Consider the following 26,968-nt stretch of genomic DNA (forward strand, 5'->3'; position numbering starts at 1 on the left):
GGTGAAAATCAAAAGGGCTATAGATGCTTTGACCATAAAAACAATAAATTATTTGTCTCCAAAGATGTGACCTTTTTAGAAGATGAAAATGGATTTGAAATATTGGAAAAACCAAATGAAATTGATTATATGTTTATCAATGATCTTTTAGAAGATTCAAATGATGACTCTTTGAGTCATCCGGAAGTTTTAGAAAATACTCATGATTCTCATGATAATGATGTATCACCAACTAATGGTGACAATCTCCAAGTTTACACTCGGCGTGAGGAAGCCCAACCTATTAGTGCTTTAGAAAAATTCTTGCGGCTTAATGAACCCCTAGAAGAAACCTCTCTTAGGTGTTCTTCTAGAACATCAATTCCACCTAATAGGTTTGTCTCATATGAAACTCTCTCACCTAACTATAGAGCTTGTCTAATAGCCTTGCATTCTTACTATGAACCTTCCCATTATAATCAAGCAAAAAATATACCTCATTGGGTTGAAGCAATGAAAGTTGAACTAGATGCTTTAAATAAGGCTAAAACTTGGGAAATAGTTCTTCTTCCTCCAAATAAGAAAGTTATAGGATGTCGATGGGTCTACAAAGTCAAAACTAAAAGTGATGGTTCCCTAGAACGTTATAAAGCTAGATTAGTTGCTAAGGGATACTCACAAGAGTATGGCATCGATTATGAGGAGACTTTTGCTCCCGTGGCTCGCATGACAAGCGTTAGAACTTTAATAGCGTAGCATCATCTAAGAAATGGCCTATATTTCAATTAGATGTTAAAAATGCCTTTCTTAATGGTCAGTTGAATGAAGAAGTATATATGGACCCTCCGTCGGGAATTAGCGTTAACCAAGGTCAAACTCTTCGGTTATTAAAAGCTTTATATGGTCTTAAACAAGCCCCTAAGGCTTGGTATGATAGATTTAGTGCTATCATGTTAAAATTGGGATTTTGCTCATGTTATACTGACACTGCTCTTTTTGTTAAACGTGCAGGTAATAGTATCATCATCCTTCTGCTTTATGTTGATGATATGATCATCACTGGCAATGATGAAAGTGGTATTCTTAATGTTAAAAATATGTTAAAACATAATTTTGATATGTCTGATCTGGGTTTTCTCAGGTACTTTCTTGGTATAGAAGTAGCATACTCTCCTCGAGGGTATATATTGTCACAGATGAAGCTTGTTGCAGACATTTGTTCCAAATCTGGGATTTCAGATGACAAAAAGGTGGAGACTCCCGAGGTTATCAATGCTAAACTACGACTGGAGGATGGAGTTCTGCTGGATGATCCTACGCCCTACAGGCAACTCATAGGCTCCCTCACCTATCTGACTATCACCAGGCCAGATATTGCTCATGTTATGCACTCCGCAAGCCAATTTCAGCATGCTCTTACATCTGTGCATATGAGTGCTGTGCTCCGGATCATTCGATACATCAAAAATACTTTGACTAAAGGGCTATTCCAATCCTCACTCTCTTCTTTAGACTTACTGGCTTATACTGATGCTGACTGGGGAGGAAACCCAAATGATCGAATCTCAACTACTGGCTTTTGTGTTTTTCTAAGAGATTCGCTAATTGCTTGGAGGTGCAAGAAACAGCAGAAAGTCTCATTGTCTTCTACTGAAGCAGAATACAGGGTTATGGCAACTACTACAATGGAGCTTGTGTGGCTTCGAAGTCTTCTTCAAGATATGGGAGTCGAAATTACTGGGGCTTCGAAGCTTTGTTGCAACAACAAAAGTGCTATCTACATTGTCAGCAACCACACCTTTCATGAGAGGACTAAACATATTGAAATGGACTGTCATTATGTACGTGATGAATATCTTCGTGGGACAGTTACACTGTCATATGTCACTTCAGAATATCAACTTGCAGATTTCTTTACCAAAGCCCTGCCTGCTCCTCGCTTCTTGTTCCTTCTTGGCAAACTTTCGGTCATTCCCCCGTAAAGTTTGAGGGGGGGTGTTAAAACATATCTAATAATATGTAATAATACATCTATATATATATATATATATAAATATAGATGTATATTCACCATAATACCCGATAGGGGTATTATGGTCTTTTCACAAGTACCCAATAGGGGTACTTGTTTTATTTCTTTTATTTCACTGTTTTTTATTTTTTGTTTTTTATTTTTTAAATGTATTTTTAGATACCGAAAAGGGGCCCCACAATGGAGTCGTTGGGGCCCCCAACGGTTGGGGGCTCCCAACGACTCTATTGGGAACCCCTTTGGTCTCCTTTTCTTATAAATACGGGGACCCCCCTTGTATGTTGTATTGCTCTTGAGAGCTCCTCTTCAATAATAGTGATATTATTTTTCATGTGTGTAGCCTTTTTTATAAGGCCCTTCGTATATCCCTTAGTGGATTTCCTCTCTTATGCTTGTTGCATTTGTCCGTGTGGGACATAGTGAATGCTTTAGCATTCTTGGATTCTTCCGCATATTTCATTACACAAAGTGCCATTAACATATCCTTTAATCCTATTTTCCACAGTAAGACAAAGCACATTGAGATAGATCAGCATTTCATTCGATAGAAGGTTGAAGACAAAGAGATTGAACCTCATTTCATTTCTACAAAAGACCAAGTGACGGATTTGTTTACAAAGGGTTTGACGAAAAACAAATTTTGGCTCCTGAAGAACAAGTTGTCCATGGTTCAAGACCATGCACAACTTGAGGGAGAGTATTAAGTGTCGTATGTTGGTTTGAGAGTTTGGGCCTGGATCCAGTTTGGGTCTGACCCAGACCCAAACTGGGAAATCCTATTGACGTGTTTACTGGGGCACGCATGTAATTTGTAACTTATTCAATTGTAACATAATACCTAATGCTTAAATACATTAAGCCAGGCCACGATAATACATTGGAAAAGAATATCGTCAGCCTGTGTGCAGTAAAATCGACTCAGCGTCTATCTTCTTTCTCCCTTTTTCTTCTCACCTTTCCCTCTTTTGCAGATCAGCCCAGGAGGAAACTGAAGTTCTAACACAGCTCGACAAGAGTTTGGCTTGAGGCTTCCAGCAAACAAAATGGGCTCAAATCTACTAGTTTGCTGAGAGCGCCAAACTTATAATAAGGTTCATTAAGAGTTCATAAGCTTGATATATATATATATAGAGAGAGAGAGAGATGTACCTTCCAAACCATTTATCTCCCAGACCATCCCAGACCCCTTTAAAAAGCATACCTGTATGTGTTTTTTGTTTAATCCAAACCTATAGATGTGTTTATCATTGTTTATTCACTAAAAAATCATGCTTTAGATTGAATCAATTTAACAAGAATTCATGATTTTTAGTTAATCAGGTTTTGGGTGCAATATGAGCTGTTGATTTTTTTTTGTTGAGTTAAACACATTTAAACATGAAAAATGTTTAAACTAACACATATTTTCTACTAAATAAGCCATAGAGATCACATCTACGGGTTTAGATTAAGCAAAAAACACATGTATGTTTTTTAAAGGGGTCGAGAATGATGAGAGATAAATGGTCTGAAAGCTCTCTCTCTCTCTCTCTCTCTCTCTCTCTCTCTCTCTCTCTATATATATATATATATATATATATATATATATATATATATATATATATATATATATTAGCTACCCTCGAATATACCATACATTCTAGTAGAAATAACCCGTTCCTTCACATTTTCTTGATTTTTGTGCGATCAAGCCTTATAGATATGATTCTTATGGCTTCTTTAGTTAAAAACATGCTTTAGATTGTCAAATCACGTTGTATAAGTAGACTTTTTTGAGGATTGCAAAATTTAATGGTCCACAATGCGCCAAATTTCATGATTGAAAAAATCACGTCTTTATGTTGAAATAGCTCAATCCAAAGTGTGTTCCTTAATAAATGAACCATGCATCTGTGGAGTTAGATTCATTAAATAAAACTTTCACCTATGAAATTCAGCTAGAGAGTACGGTACCCTAGAGCGTGGCCAGAAACAGACACTATTCTGCCTCTTACACTATCTCAAGGGTTCAAATCCTACCATTCATTATCTTCATGTTTCTAAATAAAATTTTAAACAAGCTTAATGAAGCTGAAGTTAACCCAGGTTCAGGGGTTAACTGCCAAACTCAAGCAGGCAGAGTTGAGTTCACGTACAGCCTACTTGGAACTGCATTTCTCAGTTAAAAACTTAAAAGAAAAAAAAATCACAAGCACAAACGCCCTCCTGCACAGGAGAGCAAACACAAAGGGAGCATCCCTATCTTTTCTTGTTTCTCCTCTTAGAGAGATTACTCTTTGTACTTTGTAAAACAAAGCACCAGGACAAGATGGTTTTCTTCTAGGGATGGCAGTGGACCGAGGGAAAACGGGGGCCCGCCCCACCTCGCCCCGTTTGGACCAAGGATGGAGGACATGAAATGGGGATGAAGGTTAAAATTGTAATAAAATACCAGTTCAAAGAATAATGTCACCAAGTAACTACAAGAGATGCAAACATACAGGCAAGAAGCCATTAATGGGCAAAAATACAATAGGCCACAAAGTGGCAAGTGACAAACACACACAATATGAGAGAGAGAGCTTAAAAATATAAATAATCTCTTATTGAGAATGCTTTTACAAGCATACATTGTGGTGGGGCAAGTCCCCTTATTTATACAACAAATAGAAGCAAAGGAGCTCCCGCAGAGTCGTTGAGAGCCCCTCCAACAGGTCACATTTGTGACCATTTGAGGTCACACGAGAGGATCTCAACGGCTCTTATGTGGGCCCATTTCAAAAGCAAAAAGAAAAATAAAGAAAAACAAGAAAACAAAAAAGAATAAAAAACAAAAAGAAAGATCCCTAATGGACATGAGTATTTACAAGTGAAAAGACTAATTTGCCCTTAGTGGCCATTACAAAAAATATATATATAACATTCATATAATTTAACACTCCCCCTCAAACTGAGGGTGAGATAACCGAGAGTTTGCTTAGGAGAAAGTAGAAACGGGGGATGGCAAAGCTTTGGTGAAGAAATCCGCTAGTTGATACTCTTAAGTAACATATAGTAGTTGAATGGTGCCCTGTAAAAATTCATCTCGCACATAATGACAGTCCATCTCGATGTGCTTTGTTCATTCATGGAAGGTGTGATTGTTAGCAAGGTAGATGATACTCTTATTGTCGCAATACAACTTCGAAGGAGTAAAGATAATAATGCAGAGTATCCATATGATCAGAGCATTGAAGATGAGTTAGATGTGAATCCAACTCTCCAGACCCGATCCGAGATACGATACCCTAAAAGATCCAATTCTCTTCGGACCCATTAAGGTCCAAATGAATCTTCGGGGTAACTCCATCATTTTGGCACATCTCAACTTTTGAGAATTTTGTTTTTAGCTTCTCAAAAATTACCTTATGTGTGTGAAAATGTCTTCAAAGAGACAAAGTGTACAAAAAGTGCCAACTCCTCAATAAGTGATGCGCACAAAGGCACAAGAAGAACACTTGAACAAGTGTGTTCAAAGGCACATAATAAATCACCAATGCACAAAGGCACAAAAATAAACAATCTTTATTGAATATTGGAAGAGCTTTGGCTCAAAGCTTGAGAATTTATAAAGGAGAAAACCCTTATTTATAACAAGAGAGGACCCTTGGAGGGGCTCTTTTGTTATAAATCATATTATTGACCATTAGAGGGGCCCAACGTTCTTATGAGGTGGGCCCCTCCATGGCTACAAGACAAAAAAGAAAAAGATAAAAAGAATAAAATAAAGAAATGAAAAATGCATGAAAAGGGGAAAAAACATATTTACCCCTAGTGGGTATTACAATAGAAAGAGTATATATATGTGAGATACAATTTAACACCCCCCCCCCCTCAAACTTAGGGTGAAATGACCGAAAGTTTACCAAGGAGAATGTTGAATCTAGGAGAACAGAGCGCCTTGATGAAGAAATCCGTCAATTGATATTCTGATGTTACATAAGGAAGGTCTATAACTCTCTTAAAATATTCTTCTGTAACATAGTGGCAGTCCATCTCGATATGCTTGGTGCACTCATGAAATGTGTGATTTTTGGCAATATAGATTGTGCTATTGTTATCATAGCAGAGCTTTGTGGGCCCTTGAACATGAATCCCCATGTCTTCTACTAGCTGACGAATCCAGACAATCTCCATGGTAGTGGTTGCTATGGCTTGATATTCGGCTTCAGTAGATGATAAGAACATCTTTTGTTGTTTCTTGCATCTCCATGAAATTAATGATTCTCCTAGAAATACACAAAAATCAGTGGTAGAGTGACGATTACTTGGGTCACCTCTCCAATCAGAGTCGGTATGAACTATTAAATTTAATTCAGTACATAAGATAGAAATACTCCCTTATTCAAAGATCCATTTATATATCTGATGATCCGGAGAATTGCACTCATATGAATTGATATAGGTGCATGTTGGAATTGGCTTGCAATATGGACAACATGTGAAATATCAGGTCTAGTGATACTCAGGTACATTAGAGATCTAACAAGTTGCCTGTAAGGGGTGGGGTCTTTTAAAAGAATTCAATCATCAATTTTCATCTTTGTTCCTACTACTTCAGGGGTTTCGCAGATTTTATCATCTATAATTCCTGACCTGTCAATAATCTCAAATACAAGTTTAGTTTGAGATAAAAAATAACCTCTATGGGAATAGGCAACTTCAATTCCTAAAAAATATGTTAGGAATCCCAAGTCCAGCATTTCAAATTTATCTTTTAGAATAGATTTTATGCTCTTAATTTCTTTAGTATCGTCACATGTTATTAGCATATCATCAACATACAATAATAAAATTACTATCCCTGCATTGGATTTTCCGACAAACAAGATTGTGTCAGTAAAACATGAAGAAAAACCATTTTCCAACATTACATTATTAAATCTATCAGATCAAGCCTTGGAAGCTTGTTTCAAACCATAAAAAGCTTTTCGTAGGCGAAGCACTTTATCTTTAGGAATCTTCATACCTGAAGGGCATCCATATACACTTCTTCATTAAGATCATTATTCAAAAAAAACATTTTGACATCCATGTGATAAATGTTTTATTTTTTAATTGAAGTAATGGTAATGAGACATCTAACAGTAACTATACGCGCAACAGGGGCAAATGTCTAATCATAGCCTATTCCATATTCTTAACTATATCCTTTGGTAGCTAAGCGGGCTTTGTATCTTTCAAGAGATCCATCACTCTTGGTCTTGACTTTAAAAACTCATCTAAACACTATAGTTTTCTTTCCACTGGAAAAAAATTGAAATTCTCATGTCTTAGCTTTCCTAAAAGCTCTAAGTTCATTATCCATAGTTTCTCTCCATTCAGCATTCTTTTTGGCTTCTTTAAAGTTTTTAGGTTCTACATATGAGTGAATGGTGATAAGACAAGCTCTATATCTAGGTGAAAACGAATTATAGGATATAAACCTAGAAGGAACTTTTCTAGTCTTTTTGGTTCTTCGAGGTTTTATATCTTGTTAAGAGGTAGATTCACTAGGTTCACTATATTTTTCAATTGCACTTCTAAAAACACTTGTATCTCTATGTGCATAAGTGATAGGATCATTAGATGCTCTTTCGTCAATATGATGATCGGTAGATTGATGAAAAGAGTTGTTATTTTCTTCTACTTCATTATCATTAAGATCATTATATGTGAATTTGTCATCACTAGAAACATCATTTCTAGACAATAATTCAAACAGGAATCGTCAACATTCTCTTCATGAGGTTCACATTTTTCAAAACCACTAATGTTTTCCAAGAACGTTACATTTCTAGACACATGATTTGTCATTCTTAATATCATAACATCGAAATCCTTTTTGAGTTTCGAAATATCCAAAAAAAGCACAAAGAATGACTTTTGGTGAGAGTTTGTCATTTTTATCCGTAAGAACAAAACATTTGCATCCAAAAATTTTCAATCTATTGTAGTCGGGTTCTTTTTTATATAATATTTCAAAAAGTGAAATTTTATTTAAATTTTTGGATGGAAGACGATTTATAAGATAAACGGATTCAAGGGCCGCCTCAGCCCAAAAAAAAATTTAAATGTTTTGAGAAATAAATAAGGTTCTAGTGGTTTCAATAATATGCCTATGTTTTCTTTCGGCTAAACCATTTTGTTGAGGTGTTTTTGGACAAGACTTTTGATGAACAATTCCAGAATTTTCAAGATAATTTTTCGAAAGATACTCACCTCCGGAGTCGGTTCTAAGAATCTTTAAGTTTCCATTAAATTGATTATCAATCATCATGTGATATGCTTTAAAAGATGCAAAAACCTTATGTTTATGTTTAAAAAAGTATATCCAACAATATCTAAAGTAATCATAAAAAAAAATAACATAATATGCAAACCCTCCTTTTGATATAATAGGTGTCGATCCACATATATCCTAATGAACAAGTTCAAATGATTTGGTTGTAAACATAGATCTTTAATCAAAAGGAAAGCTTCTCATTTTTCTAAGAATACAATCATTACAAGTGAAATCACTTTTACAAAGATTTTTAACAAAATGTAAATAAGAAAGCTTGATGATATTAGGATGGCCAAGTCTTTTGTGCCAAACATTTATATATCTATGTTGGGCAATATTACAAAAAGAGTTCTTTGATATTTGAAAAAAATCCACGTAGTATAGATCTCTCTTCCTAGAACCTTCTCCATTCAACTCCCCGGACCGGCGATCCTGTATCCAACATTTGTTAGATAAAATTTTTATATCACACCCATGGTCCGAGAGTTGAGAGACAGAAAGCAAATTTAAATTTGGTTAGGTATAAATCTAATTTTGAGAATAAAAATTCTTTGATTTTCAAAATTTTCAATCCCCTTGATTTCAAGAGAAGTGTCATCCGCGGTTGAAACAAAAGATGGAGATACATTTTTTGAATATTCGGAAAGAGAAAAACTATTTGGAGTCATATGAAAGGAGGCACTCGAATCTAAAAGCCAAGAAGTCTTACCGAGAGGGGAGAATGTTGACATGAGGGCCTCAGAAGTTGCTCCCTTAGAAGTGGTTGAAGAGCTTCCACGATTTGACTTAGAGATAGAGCTCCAATGGTGGAAGTAGATGGCCCATCTTCCATATGTGGTTGAAATATGGTAAACATAGCTACCATCTTCTTCCATTTTAGACACACTGGTTTGATGTGTCTCTGCTCTTTACAAAAATGACATATAATTTTGGTATAATCTCTTCCTTGGTACCTTCCATTTTGACCACCATTTTCTATCGCTCCTTGATTTTGATTTTTAAAATGAGGGGGTTTGTATGTTTTCAAGTTGTTCCCTGATCTAGAAACGGCATATATTCCTTATTTTTCTTCTTGGTTTGAAGGTATTTCAAGAACACTCGGATTGGTCTTGCTCATTCCCATACGAGTTTCTTCTCCACTTAAATTAGTAAGAACATCTTCAAGTGGTGGGAAAGTGAAAGAAGATAGAAGAAAATATCTTATTTGTTCGAACTCGGGTCTAAGCCCGTTCAAAAAATTAAAAAACCGATCTTCCAATTGCTTGTGTCAAAGCTCAATGGCTTCTCCACTTCATTTTTGTTCAAGCATAGCAAGCTCATCCCAAATAGAAGATAATTCGGCAAAATATTCTTTAATAGTTAATTAGTCTTGTTGAAGGGTCAAAGCCCTTTTTTGAAGATAATACTTGTGGGACAAATCCCTTGAGGTATACATTCTCTCAAAATATTCTCATACTTGAGACGCCTTCTTAAATTTCAAAATATTTGCATTGATTCGGGTCTCAACCGAAGAAAAAATCCATGAAAGGATTTTGTAATTCTTCATTTCCCACTCCTCGTGCTTCTTATTATATTCTTCAAAAGCCTTCTCTCTTTCTTCCCCATCAAGAACCTTAATTTCACCTTTTTCAATAATGGTGATTTTTTGTTTGGGTTCGGGAATAGTGCCTTTGACATAGCTCCAAAAGCCTTTTCCCTTAATATGGGCTTTCATATTGCTAGCCCAAACATGATAGTTGGACCCATTGAGTTTAAAACATAAGAAAAAATGAGAATCCTTTTCCCTCATGAAAGTGCCTTTACGAGAAAGAAAGAGTCTTCAAGAATTGAAATCTTACCACAACAGGTCATATTTGAGCTTACTTGATGTATTGCGCTTTACTTGAAATGATTTTCAAAAGCTTTTTGTGCCAAAAGAATGAGAAAGAGAAATGGGCACGTTCTTTGAGGAGACCACCATGATGACGTAATACCCGAGTTATTCTTCTAAAGACCAAGCTCTGATACCATGTGAAAATGTCTTCAAAGAGACAACATGCACAAAAAGTGCAACTCCCCAATAAGTGATGTGAACAAAGGCACAAGAAGAACACATGAGGAAGTGTGCTCAAAGGCACGTAATAAATCACCAATGCACAAAGGCATAAAAATAAACAATCTTTATTGAATAATGGAAGAGCTTTGGCTCAAAGCTTGAGAATTTACAAAAGGGAAGATCCTTATCTATAACAAGAGAGGATCTTGGAGGGGCTCCCTCATGTGATCATTGGAGCCCCTCCAACGATCATATTATTGACTGTTGGAGGGGCCCAACGTTCCTATGAGGTGGGCTCTTCCATGGCTACAAGACAAAAAAGAAAAAAAAAGACAAAGAATAAAAAGAAAAGGAAAAAGAAATGGAAAATGCGTGAAAAGGGGAAAAGTCATATTTACCCCTAGTGGGTATTACAATAGAAAGAGTATATATATATATATATATATATATATATATATATATATATATATATATATATATATATGTGTGTGTGTGTGTGTGTGTGAGAGAGAGAGAGATACAATTTAACGATGTGGCGATTCCATTTTTGTGAATATTGGAATCAGTTCTGCATTTTTTATTTTTTATTTTTTTAGATGTCGAATCTTATGGATCCGGATAGTTATGGTGTCCGGTAGGATTATTTTAGGGCACTAGAGGGTGTATGGGGTATCAGGATAGATTTTTATTTTTTTTTAATAATTTTATTTTGCTCTAAAATGATTCAAGATCTATTTGCATGAATTGGATCTTGAACCATATCCAATTTGTCTTAAATGGATTCATATTGGCCACTCCATGGCTGGACCAATATGAACCCCATTTGGATTTGTTTGACCAAAGTCAAGAGGAGTGTAGCTTGAATTCGTATTGGTGCTGATGGAGGTGGACTTAAAGTCTCTCTAAGCCCAAGTCACCTCCAAGGTGGCCAATAGGAGGACACCTCCTTCTTGACCGTCTAAAAGAAAGTATTTCAAATTTGGCCTTCTCATTAGCCACTAAGGAGGTGGCCTCTAACATGGCCAATGAGAGGCTATGCCACCTTTCTTCCTCCTTTAAAAGAGTACAGAAAAAACGAGGAAGGGTCTTCTCTCCCTTGGTTGAAAAAGTTTGTTGAAAAAAAAGCATGGTAGATCGTCCCTAGTTGTCTCCTACATTGGGATGTTTCGTTGAAGCGTGTTGCAAGCAGACCGTGGTGCAGACCATAGCTCCATTTGGGTGTGAACCGAAGTTGCGTGTGAACTTGTTTGTGTGTCCATAGTAACTATTCAAAATTTGTTCCAATCGTTGTGGCCACTTTCTTGTCCGTGGTGCCCTTGCCGAGTTGGAAGAGAGTAGATTTTATGTTGTTTGTGTTTGTGTGAATCTTGATACTTTGTTAAAACTTTACATTGAAACTTCTAATCGGGTTTGCTTAAACTTGCCTCAGTTTGAACTAGTTATATATCTTATTTGATCTAAGAGGTTACCTTCTAAGCATTGGATCTTGAATATAATTTTCTTGCTAGTTTATTTGTTATTTATGGCTTATTTATAATCCTTATTTAGTCTAACCGGAGTTGGGATAAGGTGGAAGGGATTTGGCATTGGAGACTATACTTTATAAGTGTTTGTTTGTGCAGGTTGAACAATAAACCCATAACATTAAAATTTGGATTCAACTAAATGTGTTGTTGAATCGTGTAACACCATTCGGTTATGTGATTGTCGGTGTATCAGACACAGTTGCACTAATAGAAGCATAACTTTTAATCTATTTCATGAAAATTAGCGTATGATAGCTTGTTAGAAAGCTAACATCTGTGGCTACAACTTATATGTTTAGAGAGTTTTATGATTTATTCGTTTTGCCTGTCAAAACTGGTCTAAAACTGAGAAAATAGTCATTTGGGTGACTGTTAGAACCCTACCGGTCTGAACCCTTGTTTGGTTCACAGCGGAGTCATCCGAACTCCGATTCAAGTGATTTTTGTTGCTCTGATTTGATAATTAATTTATCTACAACTTTCATGTTAGACAATTTTGCTGATCTGTATGGTCAAAAGTATCTTGGAACGGACAGAACGGTCCTACGAGTGACTGTACAGAACTGTATCAGTCCGTTAATTTGCTTGGGTCATATCGGAGTCTATCGACGTCCGATTTCAGTGATTTAAGTTTCTTTGGTTTAAAAACTAAATTTCCTACAACTTTGGTTTTCGGATCATTGACTGAATCCATAAGGAACAGTCCTGTTCTGACTAGTCCATACTGGACTGTTATAGCAGACCCACCTGTGAACACTGATCCATTGGTCTGGTGTCTGGTCCGTATCTCGACCATCAGTGGTCGTATTTATGAGTTTTTGAACTCGTTGGAAAGAGCAATTTGTTATCTATAAGATTCGTTTTGGCTTTGTCCTTCCATTTGGAGCGCAACATGATCCAAACACTCCCGTATTAAAAACTATCAGTTTTTCAAGTTATCCTCATTAACTTCCACGCATCAGGATCCATTTAGATCGTGGATCGTGGATTGGCCCCTTGCTGGATCCACGTCAGATAATGACTCTCATATCTTTGAGTAGACTTTTCAACCAGACAAGTTCACTTATAGTTGTAGTCATCGCCCAATACTCAATCTCCGTGGAAGATAGAGACACATTCTGTTGTTTTTTATATCTCCAAGAGATTAATGATTCTCCAAGAAAAACGCAATAACCTTTTGTAGAAATACGATCATTGGAGTTACCACCCCAATCAGAGTAAGTATAAGCAATTAAATTAGGAGATGAAGAGAAAGATAAGAATAGTCCTTTGGTTATGGTTTCCTGATAATTATCATAATGATAACCATATAAATGGTAGTAGGAGCATTTTGAAATGGACTAACACTGAGAACACCATGAGCAATATATGGCCTGATAATAGACAAATATGTTAGTGATCCAATCAGTTGACGATAAGGAGTGGGATCTTCTATAAGAATTTCATCATTGGCTCTCATCTTAGCATTAATTACTTTTGGAGTTTCCACTTTCTTTCTGTCAGTTAAGCCAAACTTAGCAATAGTATCTGAGGCAAGCTTCATTTCAGACAAAACATATCCCCGAGAAGAATATACAACTTCGATCCCTAAAAAATACCTTAGAAATCCAAGGTCAAACATATCAAAATTATTTTTAAAAATATTTTTAATAAGCTCAATGCCCTTTTATCATTACCAGTGATGATCATGTCACTAACATATAATAATAAGATAGTTATGTGATCACATAGATACTTAACAAATAGAGCAGTATCAGTATAACAAAAGGTAAAACCATTATAAAAAACAACTTTACTAAAGCGATCATACCAAACTTTTGGAGTTTGTTTAAGACCATAAAGAGCTCTATTGAGTTCAAGAATTTTTCCTTTTTCAATCTCAAAACCTGGCGGAGGATCCATATAGACTTCTTCACAAAGCTTTTCATTTAAAAATACATTTTTAATATCTAATTGATAGATAGGTCATTGTTTAATAGACGTTAAAGCTATTAAGGTTCTTACACTAGTCATCCTAACAACTGGGCAAAGGTTTCCTCATAATCAATTCAATATTCTTGTACAAACCCTTTAGCAACTAACCTAGCTTTGTATCTTTCTAATGTTGCATCACTCTTGGTTTTGACTTTATAAACTCTACATCCAATATCCTTTTTTCCTAAAGGAAGACCTACAACTGTCCCAAGTGTTAGCTTTGTTGAACGCTTCTAACTCAAATCTCATAACATCAATCTAATGTGGATGTTGCTTATCTTCTTTAAAATTGGAAGGCTCATGATAGGAATGGAACATCATTAGACAAGTTCTATAATTTAAAGAAAATGAATCATATGACACAAATTTTTGAGGAGGTCTACTATTCCTAGAAGATCGCCTAGGTAGGGGTTCTTCAACTTGATCTTCTAAAGAAATGTCTTGAGAGTATATATCGAAAGCATTTTGATGTCCATTGCCCTATCACCGAGTACACACATGTATATCATTGGGATTCACATTGTGAGAATCATCATTTTGATGCAACAAAGCATCATTTTGATAAGAATTGTCATCACAAATATTATCACAAATAGTATCACTAAAATCTTTAAACTTAAAGAGGAAAGAATAGTCAATTTCTTCCTTAGATTTTTAAAACTCAAACCCATTTTTTTCTTCAAGAAAGGTCACATTTCTTAAAACATAATTTTTTTTTATTTCTAATATCATAACATCTATACCCTTTTGATTTTCACCATAGCCAATGAAAGCACATTCAAGAGCATTTGGTGAAAGTTTATCTTGTCCTTGAAAAAGAACAAAGCATTTACAACAAAAAATTCTTAATCTTTTAAAATCCAGAGACATTTTGAACAATTTTTCAAAAGGAGAAACATTTTTTAAGGATGAAGAAGACATCTGATTTATAAGAGAAGTTGTGGTAAGAGCGGCTTCGGCTCAAAAGTTCTTTGGAATATTTTTAGAGATAAGAAGAGTTCTTGTTGTTTCAATTAGATGCCTATGTTTTCTTTCGGCAAAACCAGTTTCTTGAGGAGCTTTAGGATAAGATTTTTTATGAATAATACCACTTTGTTTAAGATAGTTTTGAAATTCATTGGACATTATTCACCTCCGAAATCGAATCTAAAAATGGCTATGTTATTTTGAAATTGATTTTGAGTAAGAATATGAAATTCTTTAAAGATAGAGAAAACATCGGATTTGTTTTTTATAAAATAAACCCAAGTCTATCTTGTAAAATCATCAATAAAAACAACATAATATGAATATTCTCCTTTAGACATAAGGGGTGCCGGTCCACATACATCTGAATCAATGTTGTGGAAAGCGTTGAGGCTTAACGAGGCACTCTACCAAAAACTGAGGTGAGGTTTTCTTCTTCTTCTTCTTTTCTTTCTTTTTTTCGTGCATACACTGATCCGAATGCACTAATTCAAATGGTCGCTTGGAAATAAAATTGTTATGTGGATAAGGAAGATAATGCATTTTTTCAAGGATACAATCATTGAATATAAATTCTTTTTCATTACAAAATTTTTTCAAAAAAGAAAAACGATATAACTTAAAAATACTAGGGTGACAAAGCCTCTTGTGCCAAGTACCAAAATCTTTAGATTGGATATGATTACAAAATGATTTGGATGACAAATACAAAAAATCCATGTAATATAAGTCTCTTCTTATATGGCCTTGCCCAATCCGCTTTTGGACCGAAAATCTTGCACGTAGCAATTGGTTGGTGAAAAATAGATACTACATCCAAAATCGGTTATTTGAGAAACGAAAAAAAGATTTTAAGTTTTTGAATGATTCTAATCTTTGACATATGAAATTCTTTGCCTTGACTAAAAACTTTTTCAAAGTTTTCCATTTCTTCAACATCTAATGATGTTCCATAGGACGTGAAAACGAATGATTTAAAAGAATTAAGACTTGGTTTGGATAAAAGAGATGCATTCAGACATATAAGAAATGAGGCACCCGAATCAAGGATTCAAGAGGACATACCGGGAGTTGATGATATCGCGGCACCAGAGGTGAAAGGTGTAGAAGAGTTAATTCGCATGAATTGTTGGAGAGTTTTTGTAAGTTGAGCAATAAAGTCCTTTATGTCTCAATCTCTTTGATTCTTCATTTGAATTGCTTGGACTATCTCCAACATAATCCACCTTGATTTTAAGCTTAGGACAATTCGGACGAAGACGACCCGATTCATTACAATGGTGATAAATAATTTTTCTTCCTCCGCCATTGTTATTTTTCCAAAAATGAGGAGGTTTATATGTCTTCATGTTATTTTTTGGTCTAGATACTGCATGGACCTCATCAAAGTCCTTTTTAAGAGACAAGTGAGTTTCTTCTTAGCATAAGTCGACAAGGATTTCACTAAGAAAACTAGAAGCCCTATGAAGAAGGGATCCTCTTAGTTATTCAAATTCGAAATGAAGGCCATGAAAAAATTGAAAAAATCTCTCTCTCCATTTGCTCTTACCAGGGTTACCGGAAGCGCCTAGCTAAAAGGGGAAGCGCGAAACGTTGCACTTCCGAAGCGTGGGGGGAAGCGTCCCCCTTTTTTGGGAAGCGTGCTTCCCTTTAATGGGGGACGTGTTTCCCTTTAATGGGGGACGTGCTTCCCTTTAATGGGAAGCGTGCTTCCCATCACGCTTTCCCCACGCTTCCCCCTCGCTTCCCCTGTTTTTTTCAATTTTTTTGTATTTTTATTTTTTTATTTTTATTTTTTTTCGCTTCCCCCTCGCTTCCGAGACGCTTCCTAGGTCGCTTCCGAGACACTTCCCGAATAGGTCCTAAGTGGTCCCACGCTTCCCCGCTTCCTAAAATTTTGAAAGTGCCTCGCTTCCCGCTCCCACTTCCCGTATCGCTTCCCGCTCTCGCTTCCTCAACTGGCAACCATGGCTCTTACCTTATGGCAATAGCGCTTCATTTCCATTATAGTTCGAGGAGAGCAAGTTCATCCCATAGAGGGAATAGAGTATTATAATAATCTCTAATACTCATATCCCCTTGCTTGGTTCTTCATATTTTTTCTTGTAAAAAGAAGTGCCTAGCAAGGTCATTTTGAGTGAACATACCTTTTATGAAGAACCATGTTTCGTTTGCTTTTTTGAATTTGGCTATATTAGAACAAATCTTGAGTTTCACGTTATTCATGAACCATGTCAATATTTTGGCATGCTCACTTTCCCAATCTTCAACTTTAGATTGGTGTTCTTGAATAGCTTTGGCCTTTTTTTAATCACTTAAGGTTTTTTCTTCATTCCCCTCTTTGGTGCACTTCAATTGTTGTTCTGGAATGGTTCCATATATATATCTTCAAAGTTTCTTACCTTTGAGGTTGTTTTCCATAGCGGCCGCCCACATTCTAATAGTTAGTCCCATTCAATTTAAAAGAAAGGTCAATCTTTGCATCTTTGTCAACCATCATGGAAGGAGTTGAAGAAGAACAAGGGCATGAATCTCAAAATCACTCAAACATAAGAAAGAGTAGTCTCAATAGTGCTTCCAATACCTAGTGGCTCTAATACCATGTAATAAAACACTAGTGCAAAGAACAATGTCATCAAGTGACTACAAGAGATGCACAAGCATACAAGCTAAGTCACAGGGATTCGGCCAACCGGGTGCTGCACCTGCGTCGACGCAACGCGATGTGGGTGCGGCACCCGACATGGTCAACCAAATTCTAGGTGTGGTCAACGCACCCAAGGTCATTTGTGTCCAAATTTACAACAACAACAACTACGCCTTCATCCCAAAACTTGTGTCCAAATTTAGGACTAAAAAAAAATCGCCCGATGTTTTATTGGTTGAGAGGAGGAGGATTAGGGCAAAATACTTTTGCCCTAATCCTCCCGAGCCTCCCTCCTGAAGTTGACGCCTTCGCTGACGCCAATGGTCTCCGACTCCTTTCGGTCGCTCCTCCTCAGTTGTCAGGTCTCTCTCTCTCTCTCTCTCTCTCTCTCTCTCTCTCTCTCTCTCTCTCTCTCTCTCTCTCTCTCTCCATGATCTAGGGTTTTTATTAATAAGTGTTTTGGACATTTCAAAAAAATTTCAATAATGTTTTTTGGGGGTTTTGGGCATTCCGAAATTTTTTCAATAATGTTATTTAGGGGTTTTGGGCATTCAGAAATTTTTTCAATAATGTTATTTAGGGGGTTTGGGCATTCCAAAATTTCTCGATGAATTGATGATGCTATAGCTATGTCACATGGGTGCGAGGATTCGGCACTTCCAAAAAACCCGGGTCCGGGGGTGCAGCAGGGGCAAAAATGTAAAATATATATATAAGGGGGGGGGGGGGGCCTTGCGGGGGGTTATAGGGGGCAACGCCCCCCCCCCCCCTCCCAAGAATTTTTTTTTAAATTCTGCAGCCCATTTCATAGGGCAAATTTTAAAAAAAAATCCAAAAAAAATGGATCGAAATGACCCTGGGTGCGGTCACCGCACCCAAGGTCGGGTTGGCCGCACCCGCGTCGAGTCGCATCGACGCGGGTGTGGCACCCTGCTAGCCGAATCCCTGTGACATAGTGCTATAGAGGTATATAGTTAATGAAATTTGTATTTATTTTTTGGAGATCTTTGACTATTTGATTTTGGGGCTTTTGATTCTATGCTAAAAATTAAAATGGGTTTTGTGGAGCTTGATCAAATGAATGGATTTTGACTATTTCATGCTAACATAATGTGGAATTGTAATATATCATTTATACAGATGGATTATTCAGGATGTCATGATTAAAAGATGGATAATCTAAATTGTTATATGGTTAAGTTGGTTGCTCAGCTTTGTTTTGATGCTTAGAAGCTTCTGCATTTATGTCTTTTCTTTTTTTGGAATTTTAGTGACAATTTTCTGAAGGTAATGTGTATTCTATGATGGATTGTCTATGTTTTGTTTTGAGTTGCACATTTTGACCCAGTTTTTGTGGAGCACTTGATGGTAATGTGCTAGTTTTTATGATGTAGAATAGAATTATAGATTGTTAATTTGATTTATTGCATGCATGATGAATGATATTACGACAATGTTAAAAATTATATATATATATATAATTTTTTACATTTTTTGCCCTGCCGCACCCCCCGCACCCAAGGTTTTTTAAAGTGCCGCATCTCCGCACCCGCACCCATGTGACATAGCATATAAGCAAGAAGCCACTAATGGGCAAAAATACACTAGGCCACAAAGTGGCAAGTGACAAACACACACAATATGAGAGAGAGAGAGAGAGCTTAAAAATATAAACAATCTCTTGTTGAGAATGCTTTTACAAGCATATATTGTGGTGGGGCAAGTCCCCTTATTTATACAACAAATGGAAGCAAAGGGGCTCCCATAGAGTCGTTGGGCTCTTATGTGGGTCCATTTCAAAAGCAAAAAGAAAAATAAAGAAAAACAAGAAAACAAAAAAGAATTAAAAAACAAAAAAAAAAATCCCTAATAGACATGTGTATTTACAAGTGAAAAGACTAATTTGCCCCTAGTGGGCATTACAAAAGATATATATATATATATATATATATATATATATATATATATATATATATATATATATAATTTAACAAAAATCAAAACCCGTGTGGGGATGGAGGTGGGGATGGACTTACGTTTTATCTAGACCCGCCCTGCCTCGCCCCGCCCCGCCCCCGATCCCCGTTAGTAAAATAACTAAAATACCTTTAGGGATGGCAGTGGACCGGGGAGAATCAGGGCCCCGCCTCGCCCCGTTTGGACCGGGGATAGAGGTTAAAATCAAAACCCGTGAGGGGATGGAGGACAGAATTTTGAGACGGGGCGGGGGTGGAGACCTTGTCCCCCGCCTCGGCCCTGGTCCATTGCCATCCCTATTTTCTTCATCATACAATCATTTTATCATCTTGGGACAAGAAGTAAGCTTGCACAACCGCTTGACTAATAACTATGTCAAAAGCAAGGTCCAACTTGCATCTGGCCAACACAAGATAGGTTATCACAGGTTATCTACGTGGCAACAAGTTAGACTAGGCAATCTTATAGGCTGCTTATATTGCCCACAGTAAAATGCTGAAATTTTATGGTCTGCAATCATGTCTAGGAATAAATTGCTCAGTTTTCAACCTTAATACAAAGCAATCAAAACAAACTAAACGGGCTTCTCTTTTTTCATCAACTGTTGGTTCTGCTACAGTAATTCCAAGTCAACCTTGAGGTGAGCCTACAAAAAAAGATGAGAAAGAGAGAGGCCATTTTATTCAAAAAGCATGTTCCAAAAATCCTCAAATTGGACAGTCAAATCAGGGAAATACCATAATGTACAGGCCAGATCAGTCTGTAAAAGAATAGATGCTGGTTTCAGAGGTATAGTGTTGAATTCCTGGGGCTTGAACCATAAATTATTCTAACAGAACACCTTTTTGGTTTGAAGTTGCTCTTTTAAACACCCAAAACCACTTTAAGATAATGAACCTATTCTCCATGAGCCACAGAATAGCGTCTATTAATAGGAGAGAGAGAGAGAGAGATCATTACACCTATTCCCACTTGTTCTAGGGTTATCCAAGCATCAAATGGAAGACTTGGGTGGACATTTTCCTAATTGGGCATGCCCTTCTGCTTTTTTGATGAATGACCATCATCACCAAGCCAAACCGAAACCATAGGCAGAGTTGCTTTCCCTGATGTATCTATGTATGACCAATCTCCACTATTAGCAATGTAAGACAGTATGAAATCCCAATGACCATTCGGAGAAATAAATGTTCGACCCTTAGATTGTGCAATCCCAAATAGAATCAGTAATCTTTATTTGACTTCCATTTTTCAAGAATAAATACAGTTTGAACCAAATCCAAAGCCCACAGCATATCTCAATTATTTCTTGTTCAATCCATCACTTTAAAGTGCCAAATATTAACATCTTGAACACATGACATCCTTATGGATCATCCTTAACTCTTCATGTTGTCTTTAAGTTTGCAATGAACACTGTAGGAAGAATGACTTGGTTGCTTGGACAGGTTAGATCAGCCAAAACCTTTATACAAGGAGACTGCATAAAAACAAAATAATGATAGTAAAGGCATACAAGAATTTCTAACATGTGGATGGCTGAAAATATTACACTGCTGGAAGGTCCTTTAATTTTGTTTATACTTAGGGGCCTAGTCAACTTGAAAACATAACGTTCATCCCAAGATGATTCTCTAAAGCAAGCCATCAGAATAGTAATGCATCCCTTAGAATAAATCAGTAAGGAAATTCAATGCAAATTGTTGGACATTGATGCTCACTGATGCAAACAAACACATGCACAAGTCCACACATACACGTACATGGACATGCATGCATTATTTTGGATCATGCTTGCTGATATCAGTCGGCCCAATTCAACTGCTGGACCATGAGCAGGTTCCAGTGGTGTCACTTAAGATGCAGAACCATGTCATTTTATATCCAAGTAAAATGTCAACATTATATCCAGTTATCCACTCAATCATTCTTTCAACGATTCACTTTAGCTCAATATCAACTCCAACAACCTGCAAGAATTTTCAGAAATATCTGATAGGTCAATCCTTTCTGTACACGTGTGTGGGTGAATTTTCAAGCGACAAAGGTATCAGACAACAACACTTAAATGACTGGAAGAATGTCTTTCTCTCAGCGGGTATATGATAGCAAAGAATTCATCATTTGGATAAAACAGTCTAGCTTTTCTTGAGAAGTGGTGGAGGAAAAAGCATGTTCAATTATGAAACTCCAGCAATCCAGTTGATTATAACAAAATATACCCTTCACTCCACCCTTAGGTGTTGGCCCATTGGTTTTGGGTTATCAGCAAGTCACAGACCTTCGCGACCTTCGAAATTTTGAGTCAATAATTTCATGTTGGTGGGAGATGGAGACTAGTGTGACAAAAGAACACCCTCTAGTTGAGGAGGTTCCTCCAAATTATTATCCATTTCAAGAAATACATAATACGTGAAGTTAGAGAGCCTTGTTATAGTAGGGCAAAAGATTTATATACGGTAAAGGCCTACAGAATGTGGATTTGGTGAATGGTTAGATCCCACGGGCTTCCTTTTTTACAACATGTGTCTTGTAGTCTCTAATGAGCTAGGTTTGACTATGAGTACCAAGCATTTGGTAGGAACCATGAGAACCTGTCATCCCAGAAAATATCATATTAATAAATAAAATAAAAAACTGTAAGGAAGTTGAAAGCATCATCCGAGTCCTCTCCTTTGAGTAGCCAGTTAACCACAAGAGGATTTACATCAAGATGCAGGACAGAGTCTTACAATGGGAAACACAATAAAGGACTTATTTTCCTTAACTACCTTGCAGCCTCTTCTTTCCCGCTTGTTCAAAAAGACTAAGTTATCGATTAAAAAAGATATCGGCCAGATTGGGCATTCTCCTATCACCTGAAGGTAAGAAATGGATGGCATTTGGAGATGCTATTATCAGCTTGGTGGGGACCTTTTTAGGAAGTCAGTGCTATAAATAAACAATATGTGCATTGACTCACTATCAATTTTACAAACCAAGCCATTCTGATGTCTAGCTTGGGCACCTGACCTCAAGACAAACCTTCCTGGGACTATGTCAAATTTGCACGAACAGTAGGGTCAAAGATTTTCACAGGTGTTACACATGATTAGACTCAGGAGTTAGCTTATTTTATCCAGTATCTTTCCTCTCCCTCCTCTTGAATGGTAATGCCCTCTGTCTCTCCCCCCTTCCCTTTATTTTGCTATCAGCCAACACAACCACTGGAATTCTTTTTTCTGCACCTCAGTATTGCTTCATCTTGTTAGCTTCAAAAAGGTAATAGCCATCATTGTCATCATGACACAGAAATTAATTGGAAGAATCATAGAGAATTCCTTTATTTCGTAAACAAGCATCAATGTCCATTTTTCTCATTAGTTTGGCATTTTGTTTCATTTCAACATTTTCTCAAAAGATTTGGTCAACCAGACCCTCCCTTCCCCATTAAATCTCCTCTCTTAGTTTGAGAGAATTCATAATTCTCTCAGCTTCATGGACGCTTATGCATTCATAGACCACAGAAAACCTTTAGTATGTGGTATATGTAAAAAGCTTCCTGTTTTTTTCCATTCTACGAGTGGTCAAACGCATAGACAAGACAAGGAAAAAAATAATCAAGCTTTTAAAGTTAGAAAGGAGCAAGTTTTGCTTATAAAAGAAAAGGAGAAAATATGCTGAAGTTAACATAGAAAAGCATAGAGCAGATACAAGATACTTATATAGGAAAAGCACCAGAATAACAAGACAGAGTAGGTAGCAGAGCAATCCAAATAAATTGCAAATATGAACTATAGAAATTGTACTCTTGAAACTGGAGTACACATTATCCATCAACTCAAACATACATGGCACTAGCACAATGCACGAATTAATTTAGCATGATATGGAAGTTTCTCACACAAAATGTGGCAAAAGCCACAACAACAATAATAGCAGCAGTAGCAGCCGTACTAGTAATAACAGTAGCCGTACAAGTAGTAATAGCAGTAGCAGAAGCAGTAGTAGTAGTAGTAGTAGTAGCAGTAGTGGTAGTACCATAGTAGCAACAATAACATTTTTTTGTCGTTATTGATACCTTTGCAAAGGGGCTAAAGGATGCTTATCTTACCTTCCCATCATATTCCTTGTTCAGTAGTACTTCTGGTGCAATGTATGCAGGAGTACCAACAGTAGACTTTGGCTGTGAGTGCAACACAGAGGACTAAAAAGAATTTCAAAATTTCCCAAGATTAGAATGACCGAACATGAATATCACAGACTCTTGACCATCACTCACAAATTATATAGTCAATGATGCTTCCACTTGCATAAAAATTGTCTTTTAAAAAAACAGGGAAATTTCCACTATAGAAACAGTAATTTTTGGCATAGCAAGATAGTTGAATGGGTGAAAACAATTTTAAAAGAGGATATCATATTGCTTGCTAAGGCAAGAAGTGTAAGTGTGGATATGCATGGTACAAGCATGTTGAAACAAGGTTTCCGACATATATATGGAAACCATGTAACAAAACATGTAGCCATATCACAAAAACACGAACAATTTTGGATACAGCATTTTTACCTTTGAATAGCCAAAGTCGCAAATCTTCAGACGAGGAGCTGGACTCCCATCTAAAAGTGTGTTTTCGAGTTTCAGGTCGCGGTGACAAACTTGCTTCATGACATAAAGGAGAAAAGGTTTACATCATCAGTAATACCCTAACAAATAATGGGACGATATTGTTGGACCAAAATAGCATTGAAGAACAATGAATAAGTACCATAGAGTGACAGTAACTAACGCCTGAGATTAGTTGCTGAAAGAAGAAACGTGCCTGCACAGACAACAGAATTTAACAGCACATGAACCAAGTGCCAGAAGAACAAGAGCGTTCAGACATATATTAACCAACCTCATCCTCACTGAAGCGACCTGCATTACAAATGCGATTAAAAAGCTCCCCACCGGCTGCATACTCCATAACGATCGCCAAATGTGTTGGTGTCAATATAACCTATACAATTCACAATGAGAGAGAAAGAGAGAGTCATCAGCATACTTCCTTCCAAAGAAGCAGGAACCCATAGTGAGTCAAACAAACCTCTTTGAACCTAACGATGTTAGGATGCCTCAACGATCTATGATTAATAATTTCTCTCTGTACATTTTCATCAATCTGTTGCAGAAAACACAACATGGTAAGAAGAAGAAGAAAAAAGTACTTTCCCAAAAGAAAAATCTCTAACGAGGCAACACAAACTGCAATTGCGGGACTCTTTATGAATCTCAGAAAATAAACCAAACTATTTGTTGTCAACACAGGTTAAATTCTGATCGTCCCTTCTGCACAAAAATTGGCTTGAAATCATCTAAAACTAAATGAGCTTGATAAAATATATGGGATCGGGACTTCAACATCACAACAGATGATGACAACAAAGCATATTTTGCACGTCTAGTGACTAACTTTACAATTAGTTTGAAGGAAAAGTAAAATTAGATAAATCGACAAAGCTCAGAGAAAATCAAACTCAACTTTATCAAAACATGATAACTAAATTAATTTAAAAAACATCTGACGAAGAAGCTAACCAAATCGCTCAACCGAATTTAATGGGGAAAATACATAAAGTTCACATGCAGGAAGAAAGATATCAGAATCAGAAAAGAGAGAACGTCGGAAGGGTAGTACCTTCTCTCCGCGCTCGATATATTTGACGGCCACGAGTTCCTTCGTCTGCTTGTCCCTCATCAGCCTCGCAATGCCAAAATTCCCCGAGCCGATGTCCCGGACGAGCTCGTACCGATCGCTGTCGTGCATTATCGGCATGTCCATGCCAGGGCCGACGGTAATTGCGGACCGATCCATGTCTCCGGATGCCGGGAGGAGGAAACGACCCTCGCCCGAACTCCCTTCACATTATCCTGCAAATTATGCCGGAAAACCCCAAAGGAAAGAGCCGATTCCAGCCGAACGTGACCCCTCGCGGATGCAGAGAAAGGGGAAGAAAGGAGCGGACGAACACGGATGAAGCAAAAAGGAACCACTCAGATCTGATCCGTGAATTCTCACGGGGAAAACGATCTCTCCCTCTGATCTAGGGCACAAAAATTAGGGCTACTCGAGAGAGAGAGAGAGAGGGGACTCGTGAACTGCTTTAACCAGAAAGAGAGAGAGAGTGATTTAATTTCTCAATGGATTAAACTGCATTTGATTACCGCCGGTTGACAATACCGCTAGCGGTGCCACGTCATCGGTTTTACGGCTTTAGCCGGTTGTTGCTGGTGGGTCAGAGCTGCGCGCCTTTCGAGATGGCTGCCCGTAAGGGGTGCCGGACCTCCGGTTACTTAAATGACTAATTTATCCTCCTCTTTTTTCAGATCGACTGTGATATCCTCCTGGAGCGAAGGCCCGCGGTGGTCTAAAATTTGGCCGTTTTGCGGAAACCAACAGAATGAGATCAGAGGTTATTGGCCGGCGTGAAATCTAGCCTTTTTATAGGGTGACAAAAATGCCCTTAGGTATTTATGGAAATATGTGCAAGTCGGGCGGTGGCCGGTAACGGTTAAAAAGTCACATGCGAGTCCCACTCAGGTGATCCGTGCTGTTTTTTGGGGAGCAGCATGTGGCTGTGCAACAGTGGCATTTTGGTCATTTAAGAAAAATTACTTGGTAATTTTCCCTAATGACCAAAAGGTGAAACAAGCGCTTGTTATGTTCATGTGTCAAAAATCTATGGTTGTATTCAATTATTCAGATATTGTCCATATAATTGCGGCATATCTGTAATTATGTACTTTAAATTTAGGCAAAAGGAGACAATGTAGAGATGGTAACCATGATAAACAGTAAGAAGATATTGGTGTTTTTTTTTTTTGGTTTGATGATTAAAGAGCTTTTTTTTTTCGATAGAATGATGAGACTTATATGAAAAACTGTATTATATAAATGAAATGCAATCTAGTCAATTCACCAATTAAATCAGCTTGTTAAATTTTAAAGTATATTTCTAGAGTTAAAATCAGTTTTATAGAGAGTTTAAAGATATCTGCAAGTTTTTTGTACTTGCCATCCTTACAAACTGGACCAATAACCACAATTCCCTACTTGCCAATTCAAAATTGTATCTTCAGGTCTCAAATATTTTAAACAAAAAGGATGTTCCAAACTGATTCTGACCATTCATTGGTCTAAAAGGATGACATGATCGAAAAGGCGTTGTGGGGGCACATCTATGTAGGGGACCCTTTCCTGCTGTTGGTTTTTGGGTGATGAATGGCATTCAAAGCTCATTAAACACTTTTCCAATCAAGATTTCCTTGTGCCTCATCAAACCTCTTTTATCAACCATCATCAATGGTCCCATTTGCAAAGGGACTGTCCTTTTGCGAGAGGGCAGATCTCCGGTGCAATCACATTACAAGCTTTGAGTGTGCCGCTGCACCTGATTGCCTTCTATCTCTAGGGTACAAACTGTCAGCTGTGGGGGGCTCGGAGGCAGATTAGGTGTGGCAGCACACTAAAGTGTGCAATGTGATTGCACCCGATCTGTCGTCCTTTTACCAGGCCCAAAAAGGTGG

The 26,968-nt window shown here is 37.2% G+C and overlaps 1 protein-coding gene across 1 annotated transcript in view; it reads right to left on the bottom strand.

The window, feature by feature from the left end:
* The window catches only part of LOC149835087 (serine/threonine-protein kinase SAPK10-like), a 35,121-nt gene extending 9,569 nt beyond the window's left edge, over positions 1-25,552 (bottom strand). The window contains exons 1-6 of the mRNA XM_090011685.1: positions 25,080-25,552; positions 24,489-24,563; positions 24,300-24,401; positions 24,168-24,221; positions 23,969-24,061; positions 23,513-23,605 (exon numbers count right to left, since the gene is read on the bottom strand). Coding sequence (XP_089867811.1) covers positions 23,513-23,605; positions 23,969-24,061; positions 24,168-24,221; positions 24,300-24,401; positions 24,489-24,563; positions 25,080-25,256 — 594 coding nt within the window. The 5' untranslated portion in view covers positions 25,257-25,552. The remainder of the gene's footprint in view (positions 1-23,512; positions 23,606-23,968; positions 24,062-24,167; positions 24,222-24,299; positions 24,402-24,488; positions 24,564-25,079) is intronic.
* Positions 25,553-26,968: the final 1,416 nt, after the last annotated feature.

Source organism: Nuphar pumila, chromosome 6, assembly GCF_984573655.1.
Source record: "Nuphar pumila chromosome 6, dmNupPumi1.hap1.1, whole genome shotgun sequence".
Taxonomy (NCBI): domain Eukaryota; kingdom Viridiplantae; phylum Streptophyta; class Magnoliopsida; order Nymphaeales; family Nymphaeaceae; genus Nuphar; species Nuphar pumila.